Source organism: Kwoniella mangroviensis (genome assembly GCF_000507465.2).
Source record: "Kwoniella mangroviensis CBS 8507 chromosome 1 map unlocalized Ctg01, whole genome shotgun sequence".
Lineage (NCBI taxonomy): Eukaryota > Fungi > Basidiomycota > Tremellomycetes > Tremellales > Cryptococcaceae > Kwoniella > Kwoniella mangrovensis.
In genome coordinates, this window is record NW_027062533.1 from 6007199 (window position 1) to 6035168 (window position 27970).

At 44.4% G+C, this 27970-nt stretch overlaps 11 protein-coding genes across 11 annotated transcripts; 6 read left to right on the forward strand and 5 right to left on the reverse strand.

Moving 5' to 3' along the window:
• Window positions 1-97: 97 nt before the first annotated feature.
• I203_102240 (uncharacterized protein) lies at window positions 98-2420 on the forward strand (the record flags this gene model as incomplete). The annotated part of the gene is made up of 3 exons (XM_019146745.1): window positions 98-337; window positions 433-773; window positions 905-2420. The coding sequence occupies 3 exons, from the start codon at window positions 98-100 to the stop codon at window positions 2418-2420; spliced, it is 2097 nt and encodes a 698-aa protein (XP_019004278.1).
• A 441-nt stretch (window positions 2421-2861) lies between these two features.
• Window positions 2862-3887, reverse strand: I203_102241 (uncharacterized protein; the record flags this gene model as incomplete). The annotated part of the gene is made up of 3 exons (XM_019146746.1): window positions 2862-3245; window positions 3362-3543; window positions 3638-3887. 3 exons carry the CDS (start codon window positions 3885-3887, stop codon window positions 2862-2864), a joined length of 816 nt encoding a protein of 271 aa, XP_019004279.1.
• A 622-nt stretch (window positions 3888-4509) lies between these two features.
• On the forward strand, window positions 4510-5861 carry I203_102242 (uncharacterized protein; the record flags this gene model as incomplete). The annotated part of the gene is made up of 4 exons (XM_019146747.1): window positions 4510-4600; window positions 4667-5382; window positions 5488-5706; window positions 5808-5861. The coding sequence occupies 4 exons, from the start codon at window positions 4510-4512 to the stop codon at window positions 5859-5861; spliced, it is 1080 nt and encodes a 359-aa protein (XP_019004280.1).
• Window positions 5862-6128: 267 nt separating this feature from the next.
• Window positions 6129-11948, reverse strand: I203_102243 (uncharacterized protein; the record flags this gene model as incomplete). The annotated part of the gene is made up of 10 exons (XM_019146748.1): window positions 6129-6353; window positions 6432-6653; window positions 6736-6864; window positions 6941-7761; window positions 7827-9858; window positions 9917-10138; window positions 10188-11058; window positions 11121-11470; window positions 11535-11694; window positions 11764-11948. 10 exons carry the CDS (start codon window positions 11946-11948, stop codon window positions 6129-6131), a joined length of 5217 nt encoding a protein of 1738 aa, XP_019004281.1.
• A 510-nt stretch (window positions 11949-12458) lies between these two features.
• I203_102244 (uncharacterized protein) lies at window positions 12459-14268 on the forward strand (the record flags this gene model as incomplete). The annotated part of the gene is made up of 6 exons (XM_019146749.1): window positions 12459-12484; window positions 12546-12578; window positions 12662-12732; window positions 12809-12872; window positions 12940-13012; window positions 13099-14268. 6 exons carry the CDS (start codon window positions 12459-12461, stop codon window positions 14266-14268), a joined length of 1437 nt encoding a protein of 478 aa, XP_019004282.1.
• A 275-nt stretch (window positions 14269-14543) lies between these two features.
• On the reverse strand, window positions 14544-15583 carry I203_102245 (uncharacterized protein; the record flags this gene model as incomplete). The annotated part of the gene is made up of 5 exons (XM_019146750.1): window positions 14544-14698; window positions 14824-15021; window positions 15094-15254; window positions 15324-15433; window positions 15512-15583. The coding sequence occupies 5 exons, from the start codon at window positions 15581-15583 to the stop codon at window positions 14544-14546; spliced, it is 696 nt and encodes a 231-aa protein (XP_019004283.1).
• Window positions 15584-16119: 536 nt separating this feature from the next.
• Window positions 16120-18704, forward strand: I203_102246 (uncharacterized protein; the record flags this gene model as incomplete). The annotated part of the gene is made up of 8 exons (XM_019146751.1): window positions 16120-16288; window positions 16413-16675; window positions 16767-16882; window positions 16947-17095; window positions 17163-17349; window positions 17427-17847; window positions 17911-18078; window positions 18156-18704. The coding sequence occupies 8 exons, from the start codon at window positions 16120-16122 to the stop codon at window positions 18702-18704; spliced, it is 2022 nt and encodes a 673-aa protein (XP_019004284.1).
• Window positions 18705-19147: 443 nt separating this feature from the next.
• On the reverse strand, window positions 19148-23553 carry I203_102247 (uncharacterized protein; the record flags this gene model as incomplete). Its single annotated transcript, XM_019146752.1, has 9 exons — window positions 19148-19297; window positions 19414-19522; window positions 19597-19655; window positions 19727-19750; window positions 19827-20558; window positions 20628-21161; window positions 21300-21417; window positions 21483-21664; window positions 21727-23553. 9 exons carry the CDS (start codon window positions 23551-23553, stop codon window positions 19148-19150), a joined length of 3735 nt encoding a protein of 1244 aa, XP_019004285.1.
• A 415-nt stretch (window positions 23554-23968) lies between these two features.
• I203_102248 (uncharacterized protein) lies at window positions 23969-24646 on the forward strand (the record flags this gene model as incomplete). Its single annotated transcript, XM_019146753.1, has 1 exon — window positions 23969-24646. One exon carries the CDS (start codon window positions 23969-23971, stop codon window positions 24644-24646), a length of 678 nt encoding a protein of 225 aa, XP_019004286.1.
• A 180-nt stretch (window positions 24647-24826) lies between these two features.
• I203_102249 (di-trans,poly-cis-decaprenylcistransferase) lies at window positions 24827-26060 on the reverse strand (the record flags this gene model as incomplete). Its single annotated transcript, XM_019146754.1, has 5 exons — window positions 24827-24952; window positions 25032-25293; window positions 25392-25508; window positions 25608-25750; window positions 25848-26060. The coding sequence occupies 5 exons, from the start codon at window positions 26058-26060 to the stop codon at window positions 24827-24829; spliced, it is 861 nt and encodes a 286-aa protein (XP_019004287.1).
• A 373-nt stretch (window positions 26061-26433) lies between these two features.
• On the forward strand, window positions 26434-27936 carry I203_102250 (uncharacterized protein; the record flags this gene model as incomplete). The annotated part of the gene is made up of 3 exons (XM_019146755.1): window positions 26434-26639; window positions 26898-27264; window positions 27379-27936. The coding sequence occupies 3 exons, from the start codon at window positions 26434-26436 to the stop codon at window positions 27934-27936; spliced, it is 1131 nt and encodes a 376-aa protein (XP_019004288.1).
• Between the last annotated feature and the right edge of the window lie 34 nt (window positions 27937-27970).

Sequence of the window (27970 nt, forward strand, 5' to 3'; positions counted from 1 at the left end):
TATCAAACACCGAGACTGAAAGCAGTGAAGAACATTCTACCTATATATACAAACACGATACTCTACCGAACAACCACCTTACAGGACCCTATTGAACATGGTTCCAACTGCCGTTGCTTTACTTCTCTTCTCACTCACGATTCCTTTCCTGACATCCGCAACACCCCTTCGCCCAATCAAGAGACAAGGTCTATTCCCACCTTCTTCAGATAATTCAACTTCGGAGAACAATCAACCTACCAGTGGTAACGATAGTGGTGGTGGTGGAGGGATAGCATTGGAAATTATCATTCCAATCATTGTGATATTGGTAGCAGCCATCATATGTGTAGGATTGGTGAGTTCCTACATCCCACTTTCCTCGTTACAATCCTCAACAGTACCAATCTGTCAACTCATCTCGTGCTGGTACTGATCATCACACTTGTTCAGGTCCATTTTCGATCCAAGCTTCCTAAATTATTCAGATCCCTCACATTCTCCCTTCCTTCAAGCTCAACCGCTGCCCACCAACCTATATCTACTCGAGATAGTCTACCTCGGACTGTCACAGCCGATCAGTTGTCCGGTACCAATACGCCGCTGACCGGTGGTAACGCATCGTCCATCAATAATGGTTCTACACCCACTACCAACATCACAGCAGCGGAGAGAAGAGCTAGGAGAGCTAGAGAAAGGGAAAGGAATGTAAGGAGGACTGAGTCTGGACGGAGTGTGAAAACTTTGCCGGTTTATAGTAAGGAGGCTGGTGATGAGGAGTTGGTATTGGTAAGGTGAGTGATAGAGGTGGAATTGCTTCGAATAATCGTGTGGAAAACGAGAGATATGATCTGAGGGGGGAATGTAGGATGGTACATTCTGATGATATGCTTACTGATTCTCCCAATTTCCTCTCCGTATATAGACAGCGATCCCAATCGTCATTCTCATCAGGCTCATACTCTGACGAAGAGCTTCATCCGGAGGAAGGTCCAGAAGGCGATGTAGAAGGAGGTTTGTTACCATCACATCGTCGGTCAACCTCCATGCGATCCAATCGTACAGTAAGAGACCATGAAGACGTTGACAATCGGGATAACGGATTATCACCTGTCGGAGAAACGCATGAAGAAATCGGACCGGATACTCGTACACCCTCACTCTCACCCTCGGATCAACATCAGCCACTACCCGAGACACCCTCACCCGAGACACCTCAACGGAGTGAATTGCTCGTCAGACGAGAATCACTAGCTAGAAGATCATGGGGTTTGACACCAACTTATCTAGAAGCTATGTCTGCTCCTTTGGTATATGCCAGCTCCGATCCTACTACTGCCAATCAAGATGTACCCCCACCCCGTAATTTACGTACGAGGACATCATCAACTTTCAGAGGTTTACTATCAAGAGCGGGATTCACTCAAAACGCGCCACCCCCCTCTTCAGCCCAAATGATGGAGATTCGTAATGATCGTAATAGAACTAGAAATGGGGAATCGTCCACCTCACTCTTGTTACAGCCTACCACTTCCCGAGCTTCATCGTCCTTCGCATTTGGTAGATCTAGATCACCATCGACTGCCAGCACTCCATGGGAATCTACCAATTCATTATTAATTTCCAGCCCATTGCCTAATACCGCTATGAGAGCATCCTTTGATTCGACGACTTTACCCCGAGCGGGTTTATCGGAGGATCAGATGAAGTTCTTAGCTTCGAAAGAGGCTATAAATGTTGTAGGGAAGAAGATAGATGATGTACCGGAGTACAAGAGGAGGAGAAGAAGTAGGACGAGAGGTGAGGGTTTGAGTGTGGATGAAGGAGTCGGAGGAAGGAGGAGAGCATCGTCAGCTTCGTCTGATGTACGATTGGATGATGGAGAGGGGGAAGGAGACCGACTGCCTAGTTGGGAGATGAGTGAGAACACTAGGAGGAATCAGGAGGCCTACGAGAGGAGGAATTTGAACAGGCCGCCATCGGGTGAAATCGAGGACGAAAGTTTAGACCCACTCGAGAAAGCTGATCAAGCTGAGAGAGGGACTGAGAATGATCAGCGATGGCTTGGCACGACTATGAACCACAATGAGAATGAACATGAACCAAATGGACCGATAGATGAAAATCACGAAATCGACTTACCTAACGACTCTACTTTAAATACATCACGAAATAACGATTTTGAAAACACACAGATCCTGAAACAGAAACCTATTCCAGCACCGATCAAAGTGGGTCAACCCGACGACAATCATGATGAGATAGAAGATAGTGCATCCCCCAACACATTTATGACTGCTCCTCGCACACCTTTGACTCCCGCTCTTACTCCCACAGCCACTGCTAGGACGAATACTTTGACGTCGGCTACAACGCCGAGGTTGGAGGTGGAGCCGCCTACACCAGTGGCATCGACTCCGCCGCCGAGCTTAACGAGGTGATGCGATCGATTGGTCTGGGCGATACTGCTCCTGGCGCAATACCTATAGTCTCTGATATGAAATCTGCTTACTTCGGAAGGAAGACATTCTTCACGTTATAACACCTCGATCAGTTTGGGATTTGGGACAGGATTTTTTTGGAGATATGCTGTATGATTATATCTGTATTTGTAAATACTTAGAATGCATTGAAGAGGAAGACAAGTTATGCTAATGGCCTATTTTCTCTACTTTAGTCCTGCATTCGATCTGTTGTGCGATGAGGGTATATTCTATCTGCCCTGTACGTTGAAATGCATATCGATAAATTATTTACAAGGATATTATAATTTGACTTGCAAACGAGAAAGTAGAAATACAGAAGAAAGAGAGCCAAAAAGATATGTCAAATAGTCAGGACCAAATTAAATCATCATGATACGTTTATAGCCTTACTGATCATTATATATATCCTACGACTGGACATTTATTCACCCACTTATCATCTTTCCCCTCCCCAGGCAAACAATCCTCAATTATGAATCGACCCACATCACTCCTCTTGATCGTATAGCAACTCAGACCTTCTTCCACTCCCACTTTATCTTTCGGTCCTGGAACGGCATCGAACGGTTCTTCCGTAGGCATGAATGCTGGTCGGACGATGATCACCTCTGGTAGGAAGTCGGGTTTAGTACTTTCAATAGCCTGTTTAGATAATGGACTTTCCGGTGGGATATCGTGTGGGGAGGTTTGAGTGGGAAGGTGTATGGCAGATCGATGGAAGAGGTATTCGAGTGATTTCTTATCTTGATGAGGTTTATCGAGTAGCCATGAATAAAGTAACTATGTATGCAAAAACAGTTTCAACGTTAACATACTGTTATACTGTTATACTGTTGCAATGTTATACTGGATTACCATGACACCAACAGCATGATGGTAGACCACTAGTCCCTCACCCTCATTGCCAGAGGCATATCCTTGTGGGCCTCACCTATACCCATCGAACTGCATACGATCACCCTTGGAGGTACATCCTGGGGTAGGTTTTCCAGCACGTGTAAGAGGGCGATGGATCCTCGTGTACATAGGTCAGGTTGGTCGATCTTGATTCCTGATAAACCGAATTGAGGAGCAGCGCCTATACCAACAATAATATGGGACCAAAACATTAGTTGTGAGATGTTGAATATGAACAATACACGTTCAGTATGAAATGGGAATAAATGACATACCTATACTACTCATTACTAAATCCACTTTCTTCCCTTCAAACAACTTCTTCAAATCATCTTCATTAGTGGCATCACCTTGAACAATCCTCAATCGGCCATTCTCGATGAAAGGCTTGATCAGGTGATTGTCATCGAACACATCTGGTTTTCGAAGTAACAAAGTAGCTTTCCAATTCTGATTGTTCTGTAAAAGGTTTAGGACGGTGAAGTAACCTATACCCTTGGATGCTCCGAGGAAGACAGCTTCCATCGTAAGTCGTAGCTGTGTCTGTATTTATTGGTGAATGTGAAGATTGAGACTGAGAGTCAGGGGAAAGTGTCAAGACCAGATGGATAAACTTCTTTGATTTATTGTTTGGGCAGGACGAGATGAGCTTATCAAGTGAGTCTTATTATGGTATATATACTTTCTTCAAAATACCAATACCCACCTCGGGCCTTGACATCTGACTGTACTGTCATTCTCACGGACATACCCGGACGGGGACAACGACTAAGAAGCTGTGCACTACTCGTAGGACCGACCAAAAGCTTGTCCGCTATCTAAGGTGAGTACGACACCATACGGCAATGATATCTGTGGTAGGTACTTGCTCCCAAACAGTCATCCGCCCGGCAGAGGTTGATTTGATGATACTCGGACACCGACCTCTCTCATTGTCCCCGAATAACCTGACGTGACGTGGCATTGATATCGAGATATCTGGTAATCCCCGGTTAATTCGCGTCTCCAGCTAACCGTCGAGTAGAACCCATCAACGACATTGGACCAAACTGACAAGAGTTGAAATGCTACGAGCGTTCATCTTACTGTCTTGCTCATATATTCATACCGCTCATCTTGCATCAATCTCGCATATCTCATAGCCAATATGCCTCCTCCAGAACAAGCGGAATCGTCGAAATCATATAGGAATCCGACGGTTGAGGACGACGACGATGATGATCTCGATGACTTAGATGGTCAGTATTTTATCCCCCTTCCACTCTTCATGTGACCGTTTGCTGATATCCAGTATGAAAATACAGACGTACTGGCATCTTTCAATACTACCTCTCAGCAGAAGAACAACATACTACCTACACCTCCAATTACAACCACTTCGCCCCCTCAGACCCAGAATCAGGAAACCAACGATAATGACGACAACGACGATTTCGAAGCTTCCCTGATGCAAGGTATGGACGAACTTCTCAAGCAATTAGCGGGTACACATCCACCTGGACCAATGTTGGATGTACCTCCTCGAGCATCATCATCGTCTGCGCAGTCCAACGGTAAATCATCCAGTTCGACTGCAAATGGAGCAGGTTTGAGTAAAGAAGCTGAAGAGGAGGCATGGCAGAAAGCTTTGGAGATGGTCTTATCGGGAGAAGGACTCAAAGCTATGGGATTAGATGCCAACCAGAAAAGCAAGACCAACGGAGAGTCTTCTTCGCAGCCACAGCCACAGCCACAGCAGCCAAAAGCAAGTTATGAAGAGACTTTAGCTAAAACTCTCGAATCGTTGAACAAGGCTGGATCAAAACCTAATACCAACGGTAACACTCAGCAGCAACCGGATTTATCAGCTTTATTAGCCAGTCTAGGCGGTGATCCGGACTTGTTAAAAGATCTGAATTTGAATTTGGACGAAGGAGAAGGAAAGGGGGATGGAGATCTGGCGGATGTATTGGAAGGTATGATGAGGCAGTTGATGACTAAAGAAGTATTGGAGGAACCCATGAACGAGTTGGCTTCGAAGGTGGGTCATTAAGTTCTTCATATGCGACTTTATCATATCGTCACAATCAAACGTCCATCTGCATATCCATCACTTCCTTTGGACTGATCATGAATCATTCAACAGTACCCCACATACCTCTCATCCCCTCCTGACGGTACTACCCAAGACGACTTGATCAAATACCGCAAACAAAACGAGATCGTCCAAAAGATCGTTGGGACATTCAAGAAACCCAATTACTCAGACGAGAAAGATGGTAAAGAGATTGCTGGGCTGGTCAGTGAGATGCAGGATTTAGGAGGTCCACCGAAAGAGATTATGGGTGATTTACCAGAGGGATTCGTGAGTTTTGAAGTAACATCTTTCTTCTCTGCTCCCTCCTAGTATACGGATGCGAAGTCAGTCAGGACTTAGCTGAATGACTTTTGTGTCTTCAATCACAGGATCTAGGTGCTTTAGGATCTTTGAGTGGAGAAGACGGTTGTACGATCATGTAAAATACACGTTATAGCATATTAAAGTAGTTCTTGGTACACGGTAGAATCCAATGGATGCTGACAGACTGCAAGTATGTCTCATACATGGGCGAGGATATGAGGGATAGATAACAAAGATATTGTAGAAGTGATTTCATGCATATATACTAATTTTCCAACTCTTATATGTATATGCAAAAATCCATAACGCAATTATTGAACCAAAAATATGAGAATACGAAAAGAACGCAGAAGAAATGATATCAAAAAGCCTAGGGGAAGTACGACCTAAGCAATCCTAGTAGGTGCTCTAATATCGAACGAACCCGTACCACTCGAACTTGGTTTACCCATTACGATCTTAGCAGCAGGTGAGGTGAGATCATCGAAATCGCCGTGAAGGGTAGCTTCAGATAAGAAAGCAACGGTAGTTTCGAAAGATGCTTTGAGTAATGGTGAGGATTTGGCGGCTATACCCGTTCGGTTGAATGGCCTATATCCACCTGCGTGGGTCTATAGTACATCACAGACAATTAATCAGCGTCATAATTGAATGTAGTCATTCATCGAAAATTGATACAGGTCACTTACCATGTAATCCGCAATGATTGTCAAATGTCTATAATCAACAGCAATACCATAAGCACCGAAGACGCTACTGATCTCATCTATGATAGCTCTTCTGGCAGCTTCTACACCGTATGTCGTCAATATCGCGTAGATATCGTTAGAGGCTAGGTGATCGAGGTCGACTAATTCATCGGCTAAGGCCCACATGCCTCGCAAGTTGGATCCCTCAGTGATGAGTGTGCGCTAAGATCGTAACTTTCCATCAGCATCGTACACTCCAATCATCTGCTTCTGCTGCGAATCCTGCTTGTCATGTACTACTCACTGTGAAATCTCCTTTATCACTGAAAATCTTCATACATCTACCGATATTCGAGATTTCATGAACCACAGCAGCACGACAAGTTCGTTCGATCAAATCGACCAATAACAACTTAGGTGCATTGGCAGGGAACTGTCAAAGGACACATCAGCAGCAATACTTTGCCCACATATGAAATCCTACTGAATGTAGACGTCTTCGTACTCACCTCTAAATCGAATTGAGCCGATTTACCCTTATGACCATCGAAGCTAAACGTTGTAGCATATTTCGAAGCGAGCTTGAACAATTCCGCCAAATCATCAGATTTCTGATCCCTTCTTGCTTTTTCAATCGCATCCGCCTCCTCGTCCTCGTCATCATCCGCTTCATCCAATTCCTTCTCAACGAAATCTTCTAGATCGGCAATACCAGAATCGGCATTTGAATCTTCTTCATATTCATGTTGTTTAGATTGTTTGATCCTCTTTTCGTTGTAGGCATCCTCATCATCATTCTCGTTATCTAATTCATCATCTTTTCCTCTCCTCTTGGCAATTCCTTCATGATCAACATCATGATCTTCATCTTCCGCCAGCTCGTCTGCACCAGATTTCACTTTCAGACCTTTACCGACTTGTAAATCTTGTTGAGCCGATTTAGCCACTTCACGCATTTCACCTAAGATTTCCTTCTTCAATCGAGGAGCGAATGAGAATGCAAGAGATTCATGTAATTGTTCCGTGGTGATCTCGTATTCTGGTCCATATTCTTCTTGAGGGTAAAATTCGAGTAAGACGGTGTATTTACGTTGTCTCGTACCGCTGGATTCGGATGCTTTGGACGATAATCGTTCAGTCACCGTCACTCGTTCTACCACCTGAGATAAGGTCAATCGTGAAACTTGCTTGATGAATGATTCGGTATGTTTATCGGAAACTGTCTCTCTCAAAGGTAGTTTCATGGTGGGTGTCGTAGGTTTGGATGAAGCTGTCATGACAATTTCTCTCAATCGAGGAATACCAAGTGTAACGTTGGCAGCACCGTGACCTGAATACCGTACAGAAAGTCAGCCTCAATTGTGTGACGAAATCCGAAAAGATGCGTCCACTCACCAGCCAAATGGAAAGTATTCAAAGTCATCTGAGTGGAAGGTTCACCGACACCCTGACTCGCTAGCAATCCAACCGCTTCTCCAGGCTCAACCAAACTCCTCATATACCTAGCTCTAGCAAGTTTCAAAAAATCCTTATCAGGTATCCTCTCACTCGCATACGGACTAGATTTGTTCACTCCCTTTTTCGATATATATCCGAATTTGTTATCATCAATATACTTGTCTAGTTTCCTAGCATATTCTTCAGACATCGAACCGATAAATCTCGAAGGCGAATATATCGCCAGAACAGGTTCGTACTTGTGTGGTTTCTTCAAAGCTTTCTTCATATGGGATAAAGCATCATCATTCACTTTACCTTGTATATCTCCGGGTCGAATCTTGTTGATCAAGGATGTATGGTTTCGAGCGGCGAAATCGAAGTGTTCCAGATGTTTCTGTTTGGTGACATCCAAAGAATCTTCTCCATACATGAACTGTAAGATTGACGAATCGCTATCCCTAACAGTGTGATCATAGTGTACTCTAACACCTTCAAGATGTTTGATGAGACATCGCTGCAGATAACCTGATCTACTGGTCTTGACAGCAGTATCGATCAAACCTTCTCGACCAGCCATACAATGGAAATAGTATTCCTGGGGTCGGATGCCAGTCAAGAATCGGTTCGCTACGTATCCACCCGCTCTGGCACTAGTATCGAAGGGTTTGAAGGCTGGAAGGGTTTTACCTGATACCATAGTTGGTACTCGTCGACCTTCTAAAGCTTGTTGACCGAGTAAAGTGGATATCTGAGAAGCATTGACTTTAGATCCTTTCGCACCAGAGATAGTCATCATTTGCATGTTGTTGTCAGGGAAAGGTCGGACCAAGTGATCGGGAAGAACATCGTTATTGATTTTAGAGGTAGTTTTGTTGAAGGCGGATTGCATGACTGCATCAAGACCAGCCATGAGGTGATCATCACGTAGGATCTCTTCAAGTCGGATAGCAAGGTTCTTTGCTGTATCGGGATCCTCGATCTTTGAGCCTTCAGGGAGACCAACGTACTTCATAGCAGCTGTAGCACCATCTCCTGAGGCTTTATCCAAAATATCCTTTCTCATCTTCTCTCCTTCAGCAGTGAGAATCAAATCATCCATTCTACAGGAAAAGGCATTATGTTGAAGGTATTTCGTCAAAAGGCGACTCAACACACCGAGAAGTCGATTTGCGATGTATGGGCCATACAACTCGTGGACTGAATGAACGAGACCATACGCCGAAGCACCATATTGAGATTTATCGAGTACACCGCAGATCAAGTGCCCATCGAGGAAGATGACATTCTCCTCTGACATTGCTGGATCAGATGAGTCATCCCTGCGCCAGAGTTTATTCTGAACCTTGTTCTTCGATGTCAAATTCAAGCCCTTGGCATTTCGAGGAGTGAGATTTGCCAGGATGGTAGACATGATCTGTTTACCGGTCCAGAGTGGTCGGGGCTTGAAGATTGCAGGTGGAAGTGTGATGATCTTATCTCGTCCAGTATAGTTATCTTCCGTTCGAAGGGCACCGTAGATAAGTTGGAAATATTGTTCTCGAGTGAAGAAGGAAGATTTGTTGCACATCCACACACCAGCGACTACGTGATCCTGAATCAAGCCTCGAAGTGGATTACCAGACGTGGGTACGAGATACTGGTTGTCGGTGTTGGCGATGAACTTAGCCTCAGCACGGGCAACTTCATTTTGGGGGAAATGTATGTTCATCTCGTCACCATCGAAATCGGCGTTGTAGGAGTTACAGTTGGCGTAGTGCATTCGAATAGTCTTTTCTCCCAGCAAGACTTTGACTTTGTGTACCATCATACTGGGCTTGTGCAAGGTGGGTTGTCGATTGAGTATAACGACATCACCATCTTGGATATGACGGTAGACCTTTTTGTTTCTCTTAGGTGGTCCAGTACTACTTCCTATACCGTGATCGTCACCTTGCGGGGTCAACAATTGATTGGCGATAGCAACTCGTTGCTCGGGGGTAGTTCGGTCCTAATTTTGAAAATCAAATTAGCCTTTATCCCATCTTCGGACCAAAAGGGACACTCACAAGAGATATCTGTGTGCCGTCCTCATTCTGTACTAAAGCTGCACCAGGGTGATTCTTGGGACCATTTATCACCAATTGTCTCAACCAATGTACATTCTGCTCGGTGACAGGTTCAGGATATGTCAGTTTCTTGGCGAATACAGGAGGAATACCAATTTCATTGGTCTCGATGTTGATATCGGGCGAAATGACCGATCGAGCAGCGTAGTTGACTCGTTTACCCTAAAAAGAATGTCAGCTTGGGGTCGAATCATCGTTCCAACAAGCTCACCATCATATGTTTTCTGAAAAGACCTTCCTTCTTTTCCAATAACTGCTTCACACCTTGAGGGGGCAATTGACCTTGTCTCATCACCGTCGGGTTTTTGGTACTGTCCATAAAACTGTTGACGTCGTGCTGTAATTTGATCAAAGCTTCCAACAACAATTCGAACGCCCTTGCGCCATCTGCTTTTGCTATAGCATCCAATACAGCTTCACCCTTTTCAGCTTTGGCTTGCTCTATCAATCTACCATTCAATTCCTGGATTCTATGCGAAGTGGTGATAACAGCTGATAGGAGGGAATTCTGTGAATTTTCGAATAATTCTTCACCCATCTTGGCTGGTGGTCTGAACCGTGTTGGTGTGACTGGTACGACATCCATGAAGAACATATCTGCCATTGGACCTGAGGTTGGCTGGTTGGAGTTTCCACCATGTCTTCCATAGAGGAGTTTGCAAATTTCAGGTTCTTTGGCGAAAAGTAATCTGAGATGAGCTCTGACTTCCGCAGCAGACATGACTCTTTCGTTCCTTCCTCTTGCACCTTTCACTTGTCCACTTGCCGATTTAGCTACGGTTCTAGCAATCTCTTCTTGATCGTCTTCTTCGTTGTCGTCATTTTCCTCAATGGATTCCTCCTCATCGACGTCCATAGCGTTATCTTCCTCAGCACTACTACTACTTTTGTCGCTGTCCATTTCGATACCCTCATCGATATCTTGGGGATCAGCCGAACGTCGATGTTTGGAAAATTTGGAGTTGATGGCGAGCACGTCTTTTCGTTTGATATGAGCCATCTTGTTGGATTGCTTGTGTTTAAGTGAGAGGTCGTATTCAATGATCTTGATTGCTTTCTCCTTTCGGAAAGTGTAAGCATAACTAAACATGCGGTATATATCAGCTTTCACTTGTCACTTCGAACCGACAACCAGCTGACTCACGCAGAGCATCTATTGCACTTGGCCCAATTCTTCTTCGCAAATTCACTCAATAGCCTCTTCCTCTCTTCAAATACCAAACCATCCTTATAGGCATCTCTCGTACTTCCGTTTGAGACTTTCTTGGCAGCTTCGAGAGTAGCACTGACGTATGCGTCCACTCTCACGATCAGCTCCGCTGCGTTCTCTCTTGATATGGTCTTGTGTCCGCCTTCTACATCTTCCGCATCGGGTTCATCGTCTTTTGAACTGGCTGGTGTACCCATTGCTTTGGCGAATATCTGGGCTACTTCATGAGATTCGGTCAAGAGACCAGCGTCAAGTAAACGTATTCGAGCAACGTAAGAAGCAAGCTACGACATGATGACACTTCATCAGCATGAAGTCATGATAGGATGGATGTCACTGCAGACTCACGATGAGCTCGGGCATCTTAAAGTGATGACAGAACAAACAAACGGTACGAAGAAGCCCATAACATTGGTTCATGAAGAGAGGATGGAAGACTGGAGTGGGAAGTTCGATATGACCGAAGTGACCGGGACAGGCAAAGTAGGATAGATGACATGTTTCACAGCTGTTCATGAGAAAGGATCAATGACCAGTCAGATATGAGGACAGATGACGAGCTGAGGAGAACACTCACACATCCCTAGCAGTCATAGGTCCCAACTTGGGATCATACAAACCCCCTTTGGTAGGTAAGTTCAGGTTATCTAGTAGGATGGGGTTATCCAACCTCTTCACTGACATGGCCTTGACATCATCGGTGGAGAGGAAGGAGAATGAGAGGGAGGTGACCTCGGAGTGGATTGAATGAGCGATATCCATCTTGACGAGATTGCTTCGAGGTGTTCGAACAGAGGGTCAGAGGTGGATGTGAGAATGGGCGACGAGCTGCTGGGTAGTCGAGGGGAGGTACTCGTCGCCTGTTGATTGGATTATTATTGATTAGTTGGGTGTATATGGAGAAGGATTATTTGTGCGACTGGAAACTTTGATTATGGTCGGTCCGTTGAAATTCTGAAAATGAAAAAAAATGGAGCATTACGTAATGACCAGCGCTCGGATGTATCTGATGTTTGAGCCGGCGGTGAAAGCAGAGCTGAGAGAGGATAGATAGATAATACAGATAACATTGGATTGACTTATCTCTGTTCTACATGCATGAGGGTACAGTATTATCATCAATCTCATCATAGTCACTTGGTCTGTATCTCGGCGACTCCATCGTTCGATACGACTTCCAGTGTGACGATCTACAACGCACTCTATTTCATCAATACAATCTCATATCCGATTCACGCGACCGAGGAGAGTGAGGTGTTTCATCTTTGAAAGATGGGTTTATTCGCAGATATAGATGGGTAAGCCAGTCAGCTGGATTTAGTCTGAATGACTCTAAAAAGCTGAAGCCATCAACATTAGACAATTCCATCGTGCGGTAGATATAGTCCAAAGGTTAGTTAGATTGACTACCATTCCTTACGGTCGGGATTGGAAAAATGGCTGATCGACTGTCTGGTACCGTTGCATCTGTATAGTCTACCGAAAGGTGGTCCGGTACAAACGTCTTATGAAGAGAAATTATGGCTTTATTCGTTATATAAGCAAGGTAAATAATAGTATCTCAAACGCTCCCATAGGACGAACAGTCAATCATGCTGATTTTGACTCACATCTCTTCCCAGCTACCGAAGGTGATATCTCCATACCTCGACCTGGTATGTTGGACATTTTGGGAAAAGCGAAATGGTATGCACAGCTTCCCCCTCTCCCAAACAGAGTAAGACTCGTGAAAGCTGATATGGTTGTCTTTCAGGGATGCTTGGAATAAACAGAAAGGGATAGATAAGCAAGAGGCCAAGCGATCATATGTGAATGCGTTGTTGAAGGTGAGTAAGCAAGTCCAATCTGAGCGATCATCCGATCTTGAAGCCATATCGACCGATAATGCTAAATCTCGGTCAATCAAACATAGATTCTTCGCAATCACGGCGAGTCGGAAGGAACTCAGAACCATATCTCAGAATTAGAATCTTTCGATACGGTCACCAATCAAGATCCACCACCTAGACCTGTGTCCCCGGCATCTTCCTCATCATCTTACCATTCTTCCCAAGCATCACCTATCGCTCAACCTTCCCCACCAGAGTACAACATGCTACCTCCAGATCCATTACTGCCTCCTCCAGACGTAGCGGAAAATATCGTCCCTCCCTCAGCGTTGACATCCTCGCATCGCTCGTTGCTCAATCTTTCTCAAGCGGGACAATCTCCTTCCGGTACTCAATCACAACCTCAGAGGAGCTATCAGGATAGCATACCCCCCGCACATGTTGGATCTAGAACGCATAGTCTGGCAGGTGGACAGGGATCTATACATTCTTTTCGACAACGTCAACCGGTACCCGCACCTAATGAATCGAATTATCTAAGAAATCCGGTCTCTAATTCCAACGTGCAAATGCCTCAATATTCTCATTCGCCAAACTTACCAGCAGTGAAAGATTTCGTTCAAATACATACACCAGACATATCAAATTCATCTTATTTGAATATCCAAAATCCAATTCCACCTACGGGTCATACACCCATAACGAATTATCCAACTAGGATAGCCGGTCCAGGATCTGCGTCGACGTTCAACGCCGCTCCTCTGAACTTATCAGTCAATTTACATAATATACAAACTTCTCTTTCTGCCTTACATGAGAGATTATCGATCCTGGAAAGGAATCAGAGTATAATCTTAAGGAAACACGCCAATGCCGATCGAAAGAGGAATGGATGGTTTGGATGGAATGGAAATAGTGAAGGGGAAGATGAGTTGGATCAATTGGAAGAAGATGAACTACAAAACTCTGCTTCAGCGTCGGCTTCTCAACATTTGAGAAATCCAACGGCGGGTAGTAGAGGTTCGAATCAGATTACAGTGACTAGGGTGAAGGTTAGAAGACCGAAACTTACAATTAGAATTATACTTTATCTGCTTTTAGCGCTGAGGAGAGCGGTAGTAGATCTAAGTGTCGGTCTGACGCTTATGGTGGTTTGTATAGTTGTTCTGGGAGGTGGTTGGAGAAGAGCGAGATGGACTCTGGGATTGTTACAGGCTAAATTCCAGAGGTATCTCACTGAGGGACATATATGATCTGATGACCGTAGAGTAAGTGCTGCTCAGTTGTATGATTTGTCAATACTAGTCATCTGCTAGCTATAGAGTTATATATATATATATATATATACATGTAAGATACATAAAATAATATCATGGTTTGTTGTAGTCATTCATATGAATTCCTCTCTGCTCAACGAATTTGGTTATAGAACTGGAATGCACTCAAATCCAATTTACCTGCTTAACACACTTCCCACTGTCAACACTGTCTGACTTCATCCATTCTTCATGTGATATAGATCCATCTCTTAGAAAAACCTATACCAGATGAACAAGATGACGAAAAACCCTATCCCACCTACTGGAGCCCATTTTCTAATTAGAGCTTGAAGGTTTATATTCCTAGCTGCTTTTCTGTATTTTGCAGATTCAGATCTTAATGAAGTTGATAAGTGTGACATTCCTAAACCCACGATACAATCAGTCAGCGAAGCAACCCATTCTGTGTTATTGATAGTATACCTCTCTTTGTCAAGGGGTTTAATTGTTTTGGTTTGGATTGGAAGTAAGCATGATCCGTCAACTTACGATCTAAAGAATCACCTCTCCATAATAGATCTTCCATATTCTTAGTCATTATCCTCGTTACATCCTTTAAATTTTCATTCAATTGATCAAGTTGGTTTGGAGGTTGGTTTGACGACGATGCAGAAGCTGCCGGACCAGCACCCTGGGTTAGAGAACGGGAATCTCGATATAATCGTGTGGTCTTCGATATGAATGTATCTACACATTAACGTGAAATTACATCGATGTTAGTAGATCCCTAAGACTATAATGGAAAGAACTCGGACTCACCGAATCCCATAAATGCATATGGTCTAGTAACACCCTCTATCTTCCCTTCATAAGACCTTTGAAACTCTTTGGACAACTCGTCCAGATAACTGAAAGCTAATTTACGGGGATAAGAGGAATCGCATATACACATGTAAATGACTTTATCCACTATAAGGTAACTGTACCAAACCATATGTCAGTAAAATTTACTCTCTTGATGGGGTGGCTGGGGATGTCACGCTACCCACTGTAAGGTATATTGACCAGATTCAATCGAACATGCTGGTTCACTATTTGCGTTCAGCCTTCTAAAGATCAATTTCGATTGTTGTTTGTACTCCGTCAATGCTTTCTCCGTCTAGGACCCCAAGGCGATAGATTAGCTTTCCATCATTGATATACTCGACCTGTGTACTCAGTCAATAATGATACTCACGCTCTCATCATCTACACTAGCAGCCAATGGCAGTCCATCGTGTACTCTGAATATCGTTGTTGACCTGACCATCTTGATAGCTCGCTAGTTGATGGAAAGAGAAATAATCACGAGAAGGTAAATAGCTGTTCACATCTTTGAGTTGCTTGACGTGTCATCTTATCGGTTAAGTGAGAAATCACTTACGTAATGCTCTTCGGCCACACATGAGCTTACTTCCCTCGCACTGGGAGATGTATCTTGCACTTTGCTTTGCTGAATTTGCCTCTCCTCCTTCTTCCCAAACCATCACTTCTACAATAATCCAATACTTCCACCAGCGACCGAGTGGATCCTGAGTAGTACGGCATCGACTGCTCCGGGACGAAAGAACAAAATCACCACGAGGGACAACTCTTTCCACCTTGACGCTTTACAGTCTCTCTGACAAACGAATTACCACCAGATCGCTCCTGCCAGTTCAACTCTCGCAGCTGTAGTAGGAAGTTCGAGCTACAATTGAATAGAAGATTACTCCAACATCCACAAATCTCAGTTAGTAGTGTACGGAAGGCAACCCACCAATTGTCGATTTTCACAAATTACTCGTCCAGTAATTCTTGTTCATCATGTCAACAGTATTCTATCGTTGGGGCGCCAGTCGAAATGAGCAACGAGTGACGTTCGATGGAACTCATATCTCAGTATTCGATCTGAAGAGGGAGATTATACTGGGTAATAAAATGGGTAATGGGAAAGATTTTGATATTGGTGTATATGATAATGTTACAGGAGAAGGTATGTTTCACCTGGCCTTTCCTCTAATCAATGCTATACAAGAATCTAATATATCTGCGTATCCACACGCTCGGAATTTGAGTAAACAAAAAAATGCTAATGACTTATGTCCACATTCATGTAGAATTCAGAGACGATAATCACCAAATTCCTCGATCTTCATCCCTTATTGCAAGGAGATTACCTTCATCAGCGAAAGGAAGAGGTAATGCCCAAAATTACATAGTGGGAACTTCAGCTGCAGATGCCTTGACGGGTGATCATAGGATTGAATCTCATGCTAGACAGGCAATGCAGGATAAGCAGAATAGATTGGGTGGGATAAGAGGCTCGGCGGGTACATTTGGGAGTATGTCGAAACGGTTCGATGGGAAAGATGATGCCAAGGTGAGTTAGCATTCTATTTTGAGGAATATCACAGAACAAACCCTTGTGAACATATCGATGTGAGATCCTGATGATCGTATCACCTTCTTAGCCCGGAGAACCCAGCGTACCGATCTCAACGGGGAACGCAGAGGAAGATGCCAAGATAGCAGCTGTTCTTGCTCAAGGCGCGGAAACTTGGGAACAGATGCAAGAGGATATGTCAGCGTGAGTACTTCGCTTCCGTGTCACGATGTATTAGGTGTTGCCTTATGCTGACCTTATTGTACAGTGGCTATCGAGCACCAGCAGTTCGAGCAGCACGGTCCAATAAACCCTCCGGATCGGCCGTAGCTGCTGCCACACAAAAGTACGATTTTGGCTTACAGCATGATAAAGAACCTCCAGCTGGTTATATCTGTTACCGATGTGGTAAAAAAGGTGAGTGATTGGTGTCAGCTTCCGCCTCAAAAACGTAGCAAATTAAGCTGATATGACATGATGTTAGGCCATTGGATCGAGAATTGTCCCGACAATGAAGATCCAGGTGCGAATGATCGAAAGCGATTTGTACGAGTCACAGGTATTCCAAGGAGTTTCTTGAAGACTGTTGAAACTCCTGGTGGAGTTGAGGGTTCAAGCGGTGGTGCGATGTTGACTGCTGATGGAGGTTTTGTACGTGCTGTTCCTGATCAGTGAGTGTTTACCTCCTCCGCCCGTCTCACGATTCCCATGGAAGGAACCATCACTAAATACTATTCTTCTACTTCAGACGTCAATGGCAAAAACAAGCTGCTGTGAAACCACGAGCTCTCACCGGATCCGACGTCCGTGATTCTCAACCGTTGGACCCATCGTTGATCTGTCCAATATGCAAAAAACTTGTCTGGGAAGCTACGACCACGCCATGCTGCAAGACCAGTTTCTGTGAAGAATGCATAACGAATCATCTGTTAGAGAACGAATTCGAATGTTATACGTGCGAGTCAAAGGTGCAGAGCTTAGATAAGTTAATAGTGAATCAGGAATTGAGAGACAAGGTGAATAAGTATGTGGAAGGTGAGGTTGAGAGGTCTACCAAGGAGAAGAAGGAGAGTGATGAACAGGAAAACGCAGAAGCAGAGGAAAACGGCGAAAATGATGGTGAGAAATTAGAGAAAAATCAAGATGGTGTGGATAAAGGTGACGAAGAGGTGAGTAGAAAATGTGCGCTGTGTATGAAGTGAGCTAAATGGTGCTTGAACGAAATGGACAAGATTGAAGAAGGTGCTATATCACCTACTAAGGCAGAAAAGAATCCTCGACCTAATCTGAAAGGATCTGATATCGACCAACAACCTAAAAATCAAATGTTAGGAGCGAACGGACAAGCTGTAGATCTCGATAAACTTACACCACAGGTGATAAATACATATCTTATGGGGGTGAGTCAAAGAATCTATCGTGTAATAGCAGATCTCGTAAAACAACTGACTATATGTGATTGATATTTGCCATTTAGGCCAAGAAAATGTTATTGAACCCATCGCTTCTCTCTCCAGCTCGGAATATCTTAAACCAGCAAATCGCATTACTCCAAACTCAATTATTGAAATTACAAATGATGAATCTGAATAACGGTGGGAATGGTGGTGCGCCGAACGTAGCATTAGGTCAAATAGGAAATGGTGGATTCGGACAGCAAAATCAGTTTAACGATATGGGGATGAACATGATGATGATGGATCAAATGAATATGAACATGGGGATGAATATGGGGATGAATATGGGTATGGGTATGATGGACAATATGGGTATGAACATGGGAATGGGCAATCAATTACCTTTCCACCAACAACAACAACATCATCAACAACAGCAACAGCATTTCGGTATGAATAGAGGAAGAGGTGGATTTAGAGGAGGTGGTGGGAGAGGAAGAGGTGTACCGTTCGCTCCTGCTTTGACTGGTAGAGTACCTCCCAGAGGTCCAAATATGGGTATGAAGAGAGGACCGGAAGAAGAACTGAGTAATGGTAATGGGGAGAATAAACAACAGAAAGTCATGTAATCACATACTAGTATTTCATCTCAATTCATGTTGTATTACCATAATAGCTTGTCGCTCTTATGCAATCGTAAACACCACTAGTATCGTTTAAACATGTCAGATAATCTACAGTACACTGCGATCATTCAAAATAATGAATCAAACATTGTACATTGTACGTTGCACTTTGTATATTGTGCATGTCACCAAATCATCTACTCCTATCCCATCTTTCGTTATTGTTAGAATCAATTGCGACTGTACCAGATGACAACATGTAGATCTAAATCTATAAATTTAGCCTGTCTGATTTGACGCGATGTTCAACTTGCAGTATAGAGTAAAAGATACAATACAATTCAATGCGATACAAACAATATTTTTTCCAACTCCGTCAACTCCGTCTTCCTTCCTTCTTGATTAAGTCATATCAGATCAACATTATAATCATTTACCGTTATACATTAATTCCGTGTGATTGACCTCGGTCCTTTCTCTTTCTGTTTATTCTGTCTTAAGTTTTTCAACTTTTCATGAAATCTTGAAATCTCATTCCAAACTCTCAGTACTTCTCCCATTTCCTTCAAAGATATATATTTATCTCTCCAATGAATCTGCAAAGATACCAAAAAAGCCATCCATCAACATGAAGGTCAATCCACTACCAACTCAATTGATATTGTTTGATGCCATGGGAGCGGGTAGCAGGTAGTTGGAACCTCAGACTTACCTGTAAAAGATCACCTATCTCTCTGGTCATTCCCGCTCTAATCATAATCTGCCCATAAGCTTCGATAAATGATAGATAGTATTTCAATCTGTTTGCAATTGGTATCGGTCTGATCATGACCATATTCATCAGTTTGATGACAGTTCAATGGATCAAAAGCAAGATTGAGAAAGACGAACTCACCCATTCTCATATACCCATCGATTCCAACAACAAGTCAAGAACCTTTGACCTTCCGTAAGCTGCAGTAACACACCGAACCACCCATTTATTAGCTATCCGATCACTGTTACGTGCCAATTCATTCACTCACATGATACCTAGTCCATATCACCGCCTGTCGCAAAGTACCCAACAATCAGTATGATTCGCCATAGTACCTCTCGCAAGAAAAGAAACAAAACCGCACTCACCTCCTCATGATCCCTTATCAAATGTCTAATTTTCCCTCCATCCCAGACTTCGTCCAGCGCAGGAAACAGGTCCGCCAACGTACCTGGGTCGATCCGAGTTGACCAGTCTGTAAATCCATTCGTCCGATCAGACATGTACGGTCCAGCTAATCCATTCGAAGTAGGTTTCGTTATCTGAGCATCATCCTTTATATCGGGAACTATCGAAAGGGTATCATTGAGGGATTCAACGATAATTTTATTGACTTGAGATATGTTCTCGATGGTACCAATGGTATCATTGTTATTCGTAGCCTTCCCAACATCCGTGATTGAGATTGATAATGGTCCAAGGTTCCTCACTGTGATTACCGGTGCAGAGCTTTCTTTTAGTACTTCAGTAGCAGCTCTAGACTCAGACGAGGTATTATCGACCTCGGTCTGTTTGATGGTAAGGGCATTGGGTATGGCTCGCTGTTCTGATGATAGATCATCCGTAGGGACATCGTAATCGGAGACTTTCGAGACATTTCGAGGTGGTGCGGGGTTGGACAATGACGAGCCACGAGCCGCGGTGGGATTTTCTATCTCCATCAAGGGTTCTTGCACCAGGTTCGAGGTGGAGAACCTTCCATCAAGATCTTCATTAGTGACTCCTTGTCTGCGTACAGCATCCTCATCCCCCATAAGTTGTTCCTCAGTCGCAAGACCAATCTCGAATAATTCGATATGAGCAAGTTTACGTCCATCAGTCTGAAAGAAATGGGTCAGATTTAGTATCTCTGAAGAGCAAAAATGGGAGAAAGTGAAGGGTAAACTCACTTCTTCCCGTTTGCTTCTAATCTGAAAACTACCTCTATGAATCACAGCAAGATACGTCGCCACTTCCTCCTCATTCCCAAATCTGTTTATTATCCCATCATCTAAACCACAAACACATTGATTCAATTTATCCGCACTATCTGTGAACCTGACTTGGGTGTGATCGGAAGATGAAGGTTTATCGATTATCTTCCTGGGTAACGGCCGAAGAGGAGTTGCTGGATCGACAGCCCATATGGGAGGTGGCAGCAACCGCAAGATTGATGGATGAGATCTGGCGGCAGTGCGTAAAGTGAAAGGTTCACATCTCGTAGCGAATTTGCCATCAGGTCCAATATGGGCAGTCCTTTCCGAAAGAAAAGGAATATACCAAAGACGATTGCCCGAATGGAAAGTTGCGCGCATGGACAGATGGGAGAAGTTTTCCGACGATCGCGAGTAATCTATTGGATATGGGGCATAGATGTTCATTCCGGTTGGTTGGAACTCGAAATCTTTCAATTGGAAATTCTTTCTGAACAATGGTTCTGTAGTCTGTCATCGCACCGTACGCACTGACGTCGATCAGCATTCCTCGATACTCTTCCCGATGATATGTGAGATCGACAATGTAATGATTTGACAGGAAATAAAAAGGGAAAGTGATCACAAAAAGAGGAAAAATCCACTCACACCAACACGATAGAATGAGATCGTCACAGAATCAGGTTTTGGTGCGCTCACAGCGGGTATGGACGCATTGTCAAATTCAAATCGGCCAAGTTTGACCACCAGTATGCGTGTTCCTCGGCTGATAATCATGGTATAAGATCAATATTCGAACAGACAAGCCATAAGGGTAGGCGGAAGACGTACCATGTTTGCACGTTGCTCTCCCTATTGTCCCATTCGTCCCAGAACCGTTGAAAGCACTTCGGTGCAATGATTCTAGCAGGATTTCTATTTTTGAGATATGGAAATTTGAGTTTTGATAAGTGAGTAACACCAGCCCTCAAATTGCGAGGTAGGAATGGAAGACTTTGCTTGATGCTTCTCGTCTACGATTTATTTATATATTCAGTATGCACCCGGATGTTTGTTAGATGTATGACGGACTCACTGGCATCTTCTTCCGATCATTCTCTCTTACCTGACTTTGCTTTATATTCTTCAATTTTCGCTTCCATTCGGAAGAACCCACGAATTCTTCACCGGAAACCACCAGCTTCTTTGAACACAATGACCAGAGTCTGTCATGGGTATTACTGGCGATTTTCCAAATTTCATCTGAATTAAGAGGTTGAGTGAAGTCGATCTGTTGTATGGAAATATGAGGAGGTGATTGACGTACATCATCTTGAGGGTTTACACCAACTGCATCCACCATAAGATCATCAAGAGAGGTTTGAATGTTCGATCGTTGCTGGTGCTTTGATCTTCGAGAATGAGTGCGAGGTGATACGCGTTCGGTTTTCACCTTTGTTGGCGGCGAGCGATGATCGGCATCTTGCATATCTACATTCCCATCTCCAACATCGTCATCATCGATATTGGTCAAATCGATGACGTCCGTTGTCATTCGAGGCCTGGTGTGTTCGGCGAGTCCAACTCCAAGTTTGGGACGTTTGAACAATCCATCCTGTGGTGATTTACTGATATCCAACTTTCTCTTTCGTGCTTTGGTACTAGTCTTGGCCTGGGTTTGAGGCGATTTGATAAGGATTTTTTCAACAGGGGGCAATATACATGGGACTGGTAAGGATGTAGTTGTGGTCCCGGCCGACTGAGAAGAAGCGACCACTTGTCTGAGGTGGGAGGCGGGTTTAGCAGGGATAGAGTGTTTTGACGATTTATCCTGAGACAATGTGCCGGTGTCCAATCTTCTTTTTCGTGAGGTATCAATCTCCTTAGTCTGCGACGATTTAGCGACTACTTTCCCAGTAGGCAATGACGTCGGCACGATCGGAGCTGTCGTTGAAGGGTTCACCTTCGCGGATCGAGAAGATGTTAGGTGATCCGGGTTGGAACCAGAATGAGTAGAAAGGGGGCGTCGAGACGATCTGTCGGGGGTTGGATTGGGACTGTCCAGCTTTCGCTTTCGTGCGTTGGGAGTGGTCTGAATCTGCGGCGGTCTCTCGAGTGATTCTCGCTGAGAAGAGGGAAACACAGTTGGTGGGATCTTGAGGATTATCTTCGCAGGCCCTAATCCTGCCGATCGAGGGGGATCGATGACTTGTTTTGGGCTGGAAGCGAATTGAGCGGGAAGAGCATAAGGTTGAGTAGGTAGACAAGAAGGTGAGATAGTTGGATGTTGACCATCGAAGGTATGGGAGGGTTGTGAATCGGAAATGATTCTCGACGGGCGAGAGATCTGAGATTTCGAGACAGGTTGTTTCTCGACATTTGGGTGATCTGACGCTGGTTCACAAGGAGAGGCATCACCCATTCTACAACTGGTAGGTTTGGGAGCACTAGTGCTTGGCGAGGGATCGAGCGATGTGTGTTTCCGGGTAGAGGTAGTAGCAGGACCAGGCATCGAATCTGATGACTTCTTCGTTTTTAACCTCATTACAGACCCTTTAGAGGCTGTATCCGGTCGAGGGACCTTATCTCCGTTATCGGTCATCTTTCTAGCTCCGCTACGCTTACCGGTTGATGGTATTGGTCTTGCGGGATTGGAGACAGACACAGATACAGTTACAGATAATTTGTTTCCCTTCTTCCCTTGTGGTAATGTTACACCTGTACTATTCCTCTTTTGAGGGATAACATTGTCTGAAGGATTATCTGTACACTCTCGTTCTTGTAAACTGATTACCTGACAGTGATTGCCATTAAAGGGCTGTGAATATCCACCAGTGATCGGAGGAGGAGGTAGAGGATGTTTGACGTTGGTAGATTTGGGATGTCGGAGGTTGTGAATAGTAGAAGGGGCACGGTCGGTCATTTGAATTCCATCCTTTTTATTATCCCAGATATTCACGATCGAGTGTCATAGGCAGGAGAAGGTCAATTCGTCGTGATGGGTTCCGCAAGGTTTTTCCCTTGTATAGTGTATCCTGTCCAAGTGTGCATAGAAGAGACAAGGACGAAAACAACAACGGAGAACAAGAAATCAATATCAGTTGCGTCGCGCAAGTACTCGTAATGTTCATTTCACATCCCCGTCCCTGTCCCTGGCTGGTGGAGGAGAAGGAGAAGGAGAGGAGACAAACAATGACTAATCGGCTTCGACTTTAACACCTCCATATACATATAAGCATATTGCTTACAGGACTTCCATCCCCAATCATTAACACAGCGCAGAATCTCAGCTCCATCTTCGAGAAGATCCCAACGCATCAGCTTCATCTTAAACAAACATGACTCTATCACCCATATCGACGTCTGATCCTCAGGTATCATCCGAACCTCGTCGAACTACCAAAGAAACCCATCCTCACTTACCTCCAGGACTGATCTTAGATGAGAACGGAAAAGTGTGTAAAGTCTGTAACACATGGCAGGATTTCGCAAAGATCAACAAGAACAAGCAGACGCAATCGTCAGATGGAACTTCGAGTCAGAGTCAGAGTAAAACAGCGTTGAAAGGAATGGGTATGGCAGGATTCGCAAATCTCCTCAACAACTCTCAGGCATCTTCTTCTGCTTCCTCAAGTGACCCTACTTCTGCTCGTGTAGAAGTGGACAGGAGCAATTGTCCACCAGATACAGCATCATTAGGTCGATCCACATGGACCTTCCTTCATACCACAGCTTCATATTACCCTTCCAACCCTACCGAAACACACCGATCTAAAATAACCAATCTTCTAGAATCATTATCGATCTTCTACCCTTGTTCATGGTGTGCTAAAGATTTCCAAAAAGATATTCGCCAGAACCCACCAGAAGTGAAGAATAGAGAAGATTTCATGAGGTGGTTATGTGAGAGACATAACACGGTGAATAAGAAATTGGGTAAACCACTGTTTGACTGTAGTATCAAGAATTTAGATAAGAGGTGGAAAGATGGTCCGGAAGATGGGAGTTGCGATTAGGTGGTCTAGGTATTAAGGGTAGAGGTTAGAGGTTAGATGAGCTCAGACTGCATATATAACATAAACACAACTCATAATGTAAGATAATACCATGCAACACTCCGTATATTACATTTTACGACACCCTCTTGATCAATCCGAGATCTACTCTACCTCTACGTATCTATAAACTAACAATCCTCAGTCCCAACCCAATTGCTTTATCCACTTTTTCTGCTGCCAACCCAATAAAATAGGTATCATATCGGACAAACCAAACTCTGGCCAAAAAGTATTGACAAAGTGCAACTGGGTATCTTCGGATGCCTAACGGATGTATCACCGGTCAGACAACAATAGCCTTGTATTCAATGACTTCTGACCAGAACTGGATGCGATAACTCACTTGCCACATCATGAAATCGCTCAACCTCTTGACGTTCGATGTCCTAACTAGTATATCCAATTTCCCACTTTCCTCTGGTCTCTTGAACAGTCCTGGGTTGACTTTAGAGATCGCTTGGGAAGTGCCCAAGTTGTTGAAAACGGTTGTAGAAGTAATTTGGTCTTTTTCTAGTTCACCGTTATAAACAGATCTATGTGTGTTTTGAATGGAGGTGGTGATTTCATCTCGGGAGGCGTAGGGTGAACAAACATTCAGTACACCGCTATAAAGCATACCATATCAGCAACGATAGCATAATGTCAAGGTCCTGATGGAGAGTTTTGGGTTCTCTAAATGTGAAGAGAAATGGATATGACTCACTTCTTATGTCCCGCAGTCATCTCTTCCATCTCTTTGATAGCCTGTTGAACATCAGGTGGGAAAAGGGATATCTGTCCAATGAATTTGATCTGTACCCCGTATTCCTCTAGTAGCGCCCTAGAATTATATCAGAAAGTCAGTTGCCGATCTTCTCAGCTTTATCATGGTGTATTGTATGACATTTCAGACACATGATGGATGTTCAATCCGACCCACCCATGTTGACACAGCTCCGCCAAACGATCTTTCGCCAACCTCATCAGCGCAGAAACTTCATTCTCTGATCTATTGAAATTATCAATTGCGAATGCGTAGACTGATACCACTCGTATTCGAAGTCGAAGGCAAATTTCTAGAGTCTGCAACAACAAACAAAGGAACAGATAAGTGCTACGTTGGTATTCAATGCATGGTACTACATTTGACTACTGAGTCTCTTGGAGAGGGGCAACTCACTCTTTTCAACGCTGCAAATCCTTCGCCATGCCCCTCCGATACCTCTTTGCCCAGTCCCCTCGCATATCGCCTGTTCCCATCCATGACGAATCCGACATGTTGAGGGATAGGTCCGAGGGAGATGAGGTAGAGGAGGACGGTGGTAGCCACCGAGAATAAGAGGTGGACGATGAAGTTGAGGAGGGGAGGGCGTGACTGTGCGGTAGATGGCATGGTTGCTATATATATATCTTGTACATGATACGTCTGTTCTAAATACTGTTTTGAGGTAAGAATGGTCGGCCTGCATAAAGTTGTCTTTCGATGCTGATGCTGATGCTGATGAAAGGAGTGAACGTGGTGAATGCGAGTCACGTGACATGTGTGCCCACGTGCCCTTTAGCTCCGCGTTGTGCGTTGTGTTCGTCATTTCAGTCCCATTCCATTTCCATTTCCATTTCCATTTCCCATGGGATGGACCACCAAGAGATCAACAACCCCACTCCACTCTCCCTACCACTAATCATTCCTCGACATACCAATCATACTTTCCGTCTTGTTTGTCCCGATGTTACTGAAACCATCCACCATTAACAACATCAACAACATGCTACGACGCAAACTCTCAGCTGGTCTCTTACGACCCTCTACTTCCTCTGTACTCGCTCCATCCCCAGCTCCAATCACCAGACCTCGATCTAGGTCCCTGGCTTCAGCGGTCTTGTTGTCCAGTCAGAGGAACTGGAAGAATGAGACGGTGGTCACACTGAAAACAGAGTTGAAGAAGAGGGGTTTGTCGCAACAGGGAAATAAGTGAGTGTCGCTAGGTCATCGACCTGGTGGAGCCAAGAGTGGGAATTGGGCAAGGTAGGGGCCGAGACGAGATGAGAGGTCGAAGTGAAGATGGACCTGTGGTCGGAGGCCGACATCAAGGAGATACAGACAAATCGGGAAGTGATACAATTGGTGAAAGTGGGATGCGAGTGTATGGTGGAGCTAGGTTCTGACGAGAGATAGGAGAATACATGATTATATTAGACAATTACTGATTCAACTCTTGTCACATCGCAGAGCAACATTGATATCCCGACTTGAATCAGCCGAACAATCCTCTCTTCTCGGTCCTCTCCCTCCATTCCCTAATGGTGCGAGGGGTCTATCGACGACAGCTTCCGTCAGTCAGCCGCCCAAACCCAAGAAGGATTCCACCACCGGCCCTGGTCCAGCTACCTCGGAAGATCCTAGTGTTACTTCCACCGGACCACAGATTTCATCTCAGAGGACAGAAGCTAGGAAAGTCGATCCGATCGAACCTGAGAAAATCACAGTAGCACCTGGTTTACCTAAATCCGATGTGGCCGCTACGAAAGATGTTGGTGAGAAGTTGGATGTGAGGTTCCCTGGTAGTCAGGCTGAGAAGGATGTCGAGCAGGTTATCGTGAGTAATCTATATTCATTCCCTTCCTTCTTGGCCAAACTCGCATGTGGTGCTAGCAGTATCTTTTTCAATCTCGAATATGATACTGATTTCGATCTTCGTATTCCAATACAGCCCCTCACACCCGATAACTTCTCATCCGGCACCACCACCGACTCCGCTCCTTCCCTCTCCGCACCAAAGGTTCTAACCGTCGCGTCAGCTTCTACGCACCTGGAGGGCGGACCAGTTCATGGAGTGCACGAATCTCACGACGCCCATTCTTTGGAAACTGAATCTTCTGGACCATCCCTCAAGGACATCCCATCTCTTACAGACGCTTTGAGCTCATTGATCACCGCTCCTGGTAGAGCATGGTCAAACGCTGGAATCAAATTACCTGAAATCAACTTGCCTAAATCTATTGAGGGACAGAGGGAGTACAAATCGGAGAAAAGGAATTTGAACGATGATGAGAAAAGAGGACTGTACGTACTTGCTGGTGTCATTGGTCTGGGGTTAGCTTTAGGTGGAGGAAAGAAAGAGAAGAAAGATAATAAGGGGTTGAAAGATAAGGTGGAGAGTGCCATAGCTGGTAGTGGTATACCAGGAGCGAAGAGTGTGAAAGGTGATGCTAAGTGGGAGAAGGCTAGTGGAGCGGGTGTGGTAGGACACGGATCAAGGAAGGATTAACTGGAATGATAAGTGACGAAGAGATGGATATGAA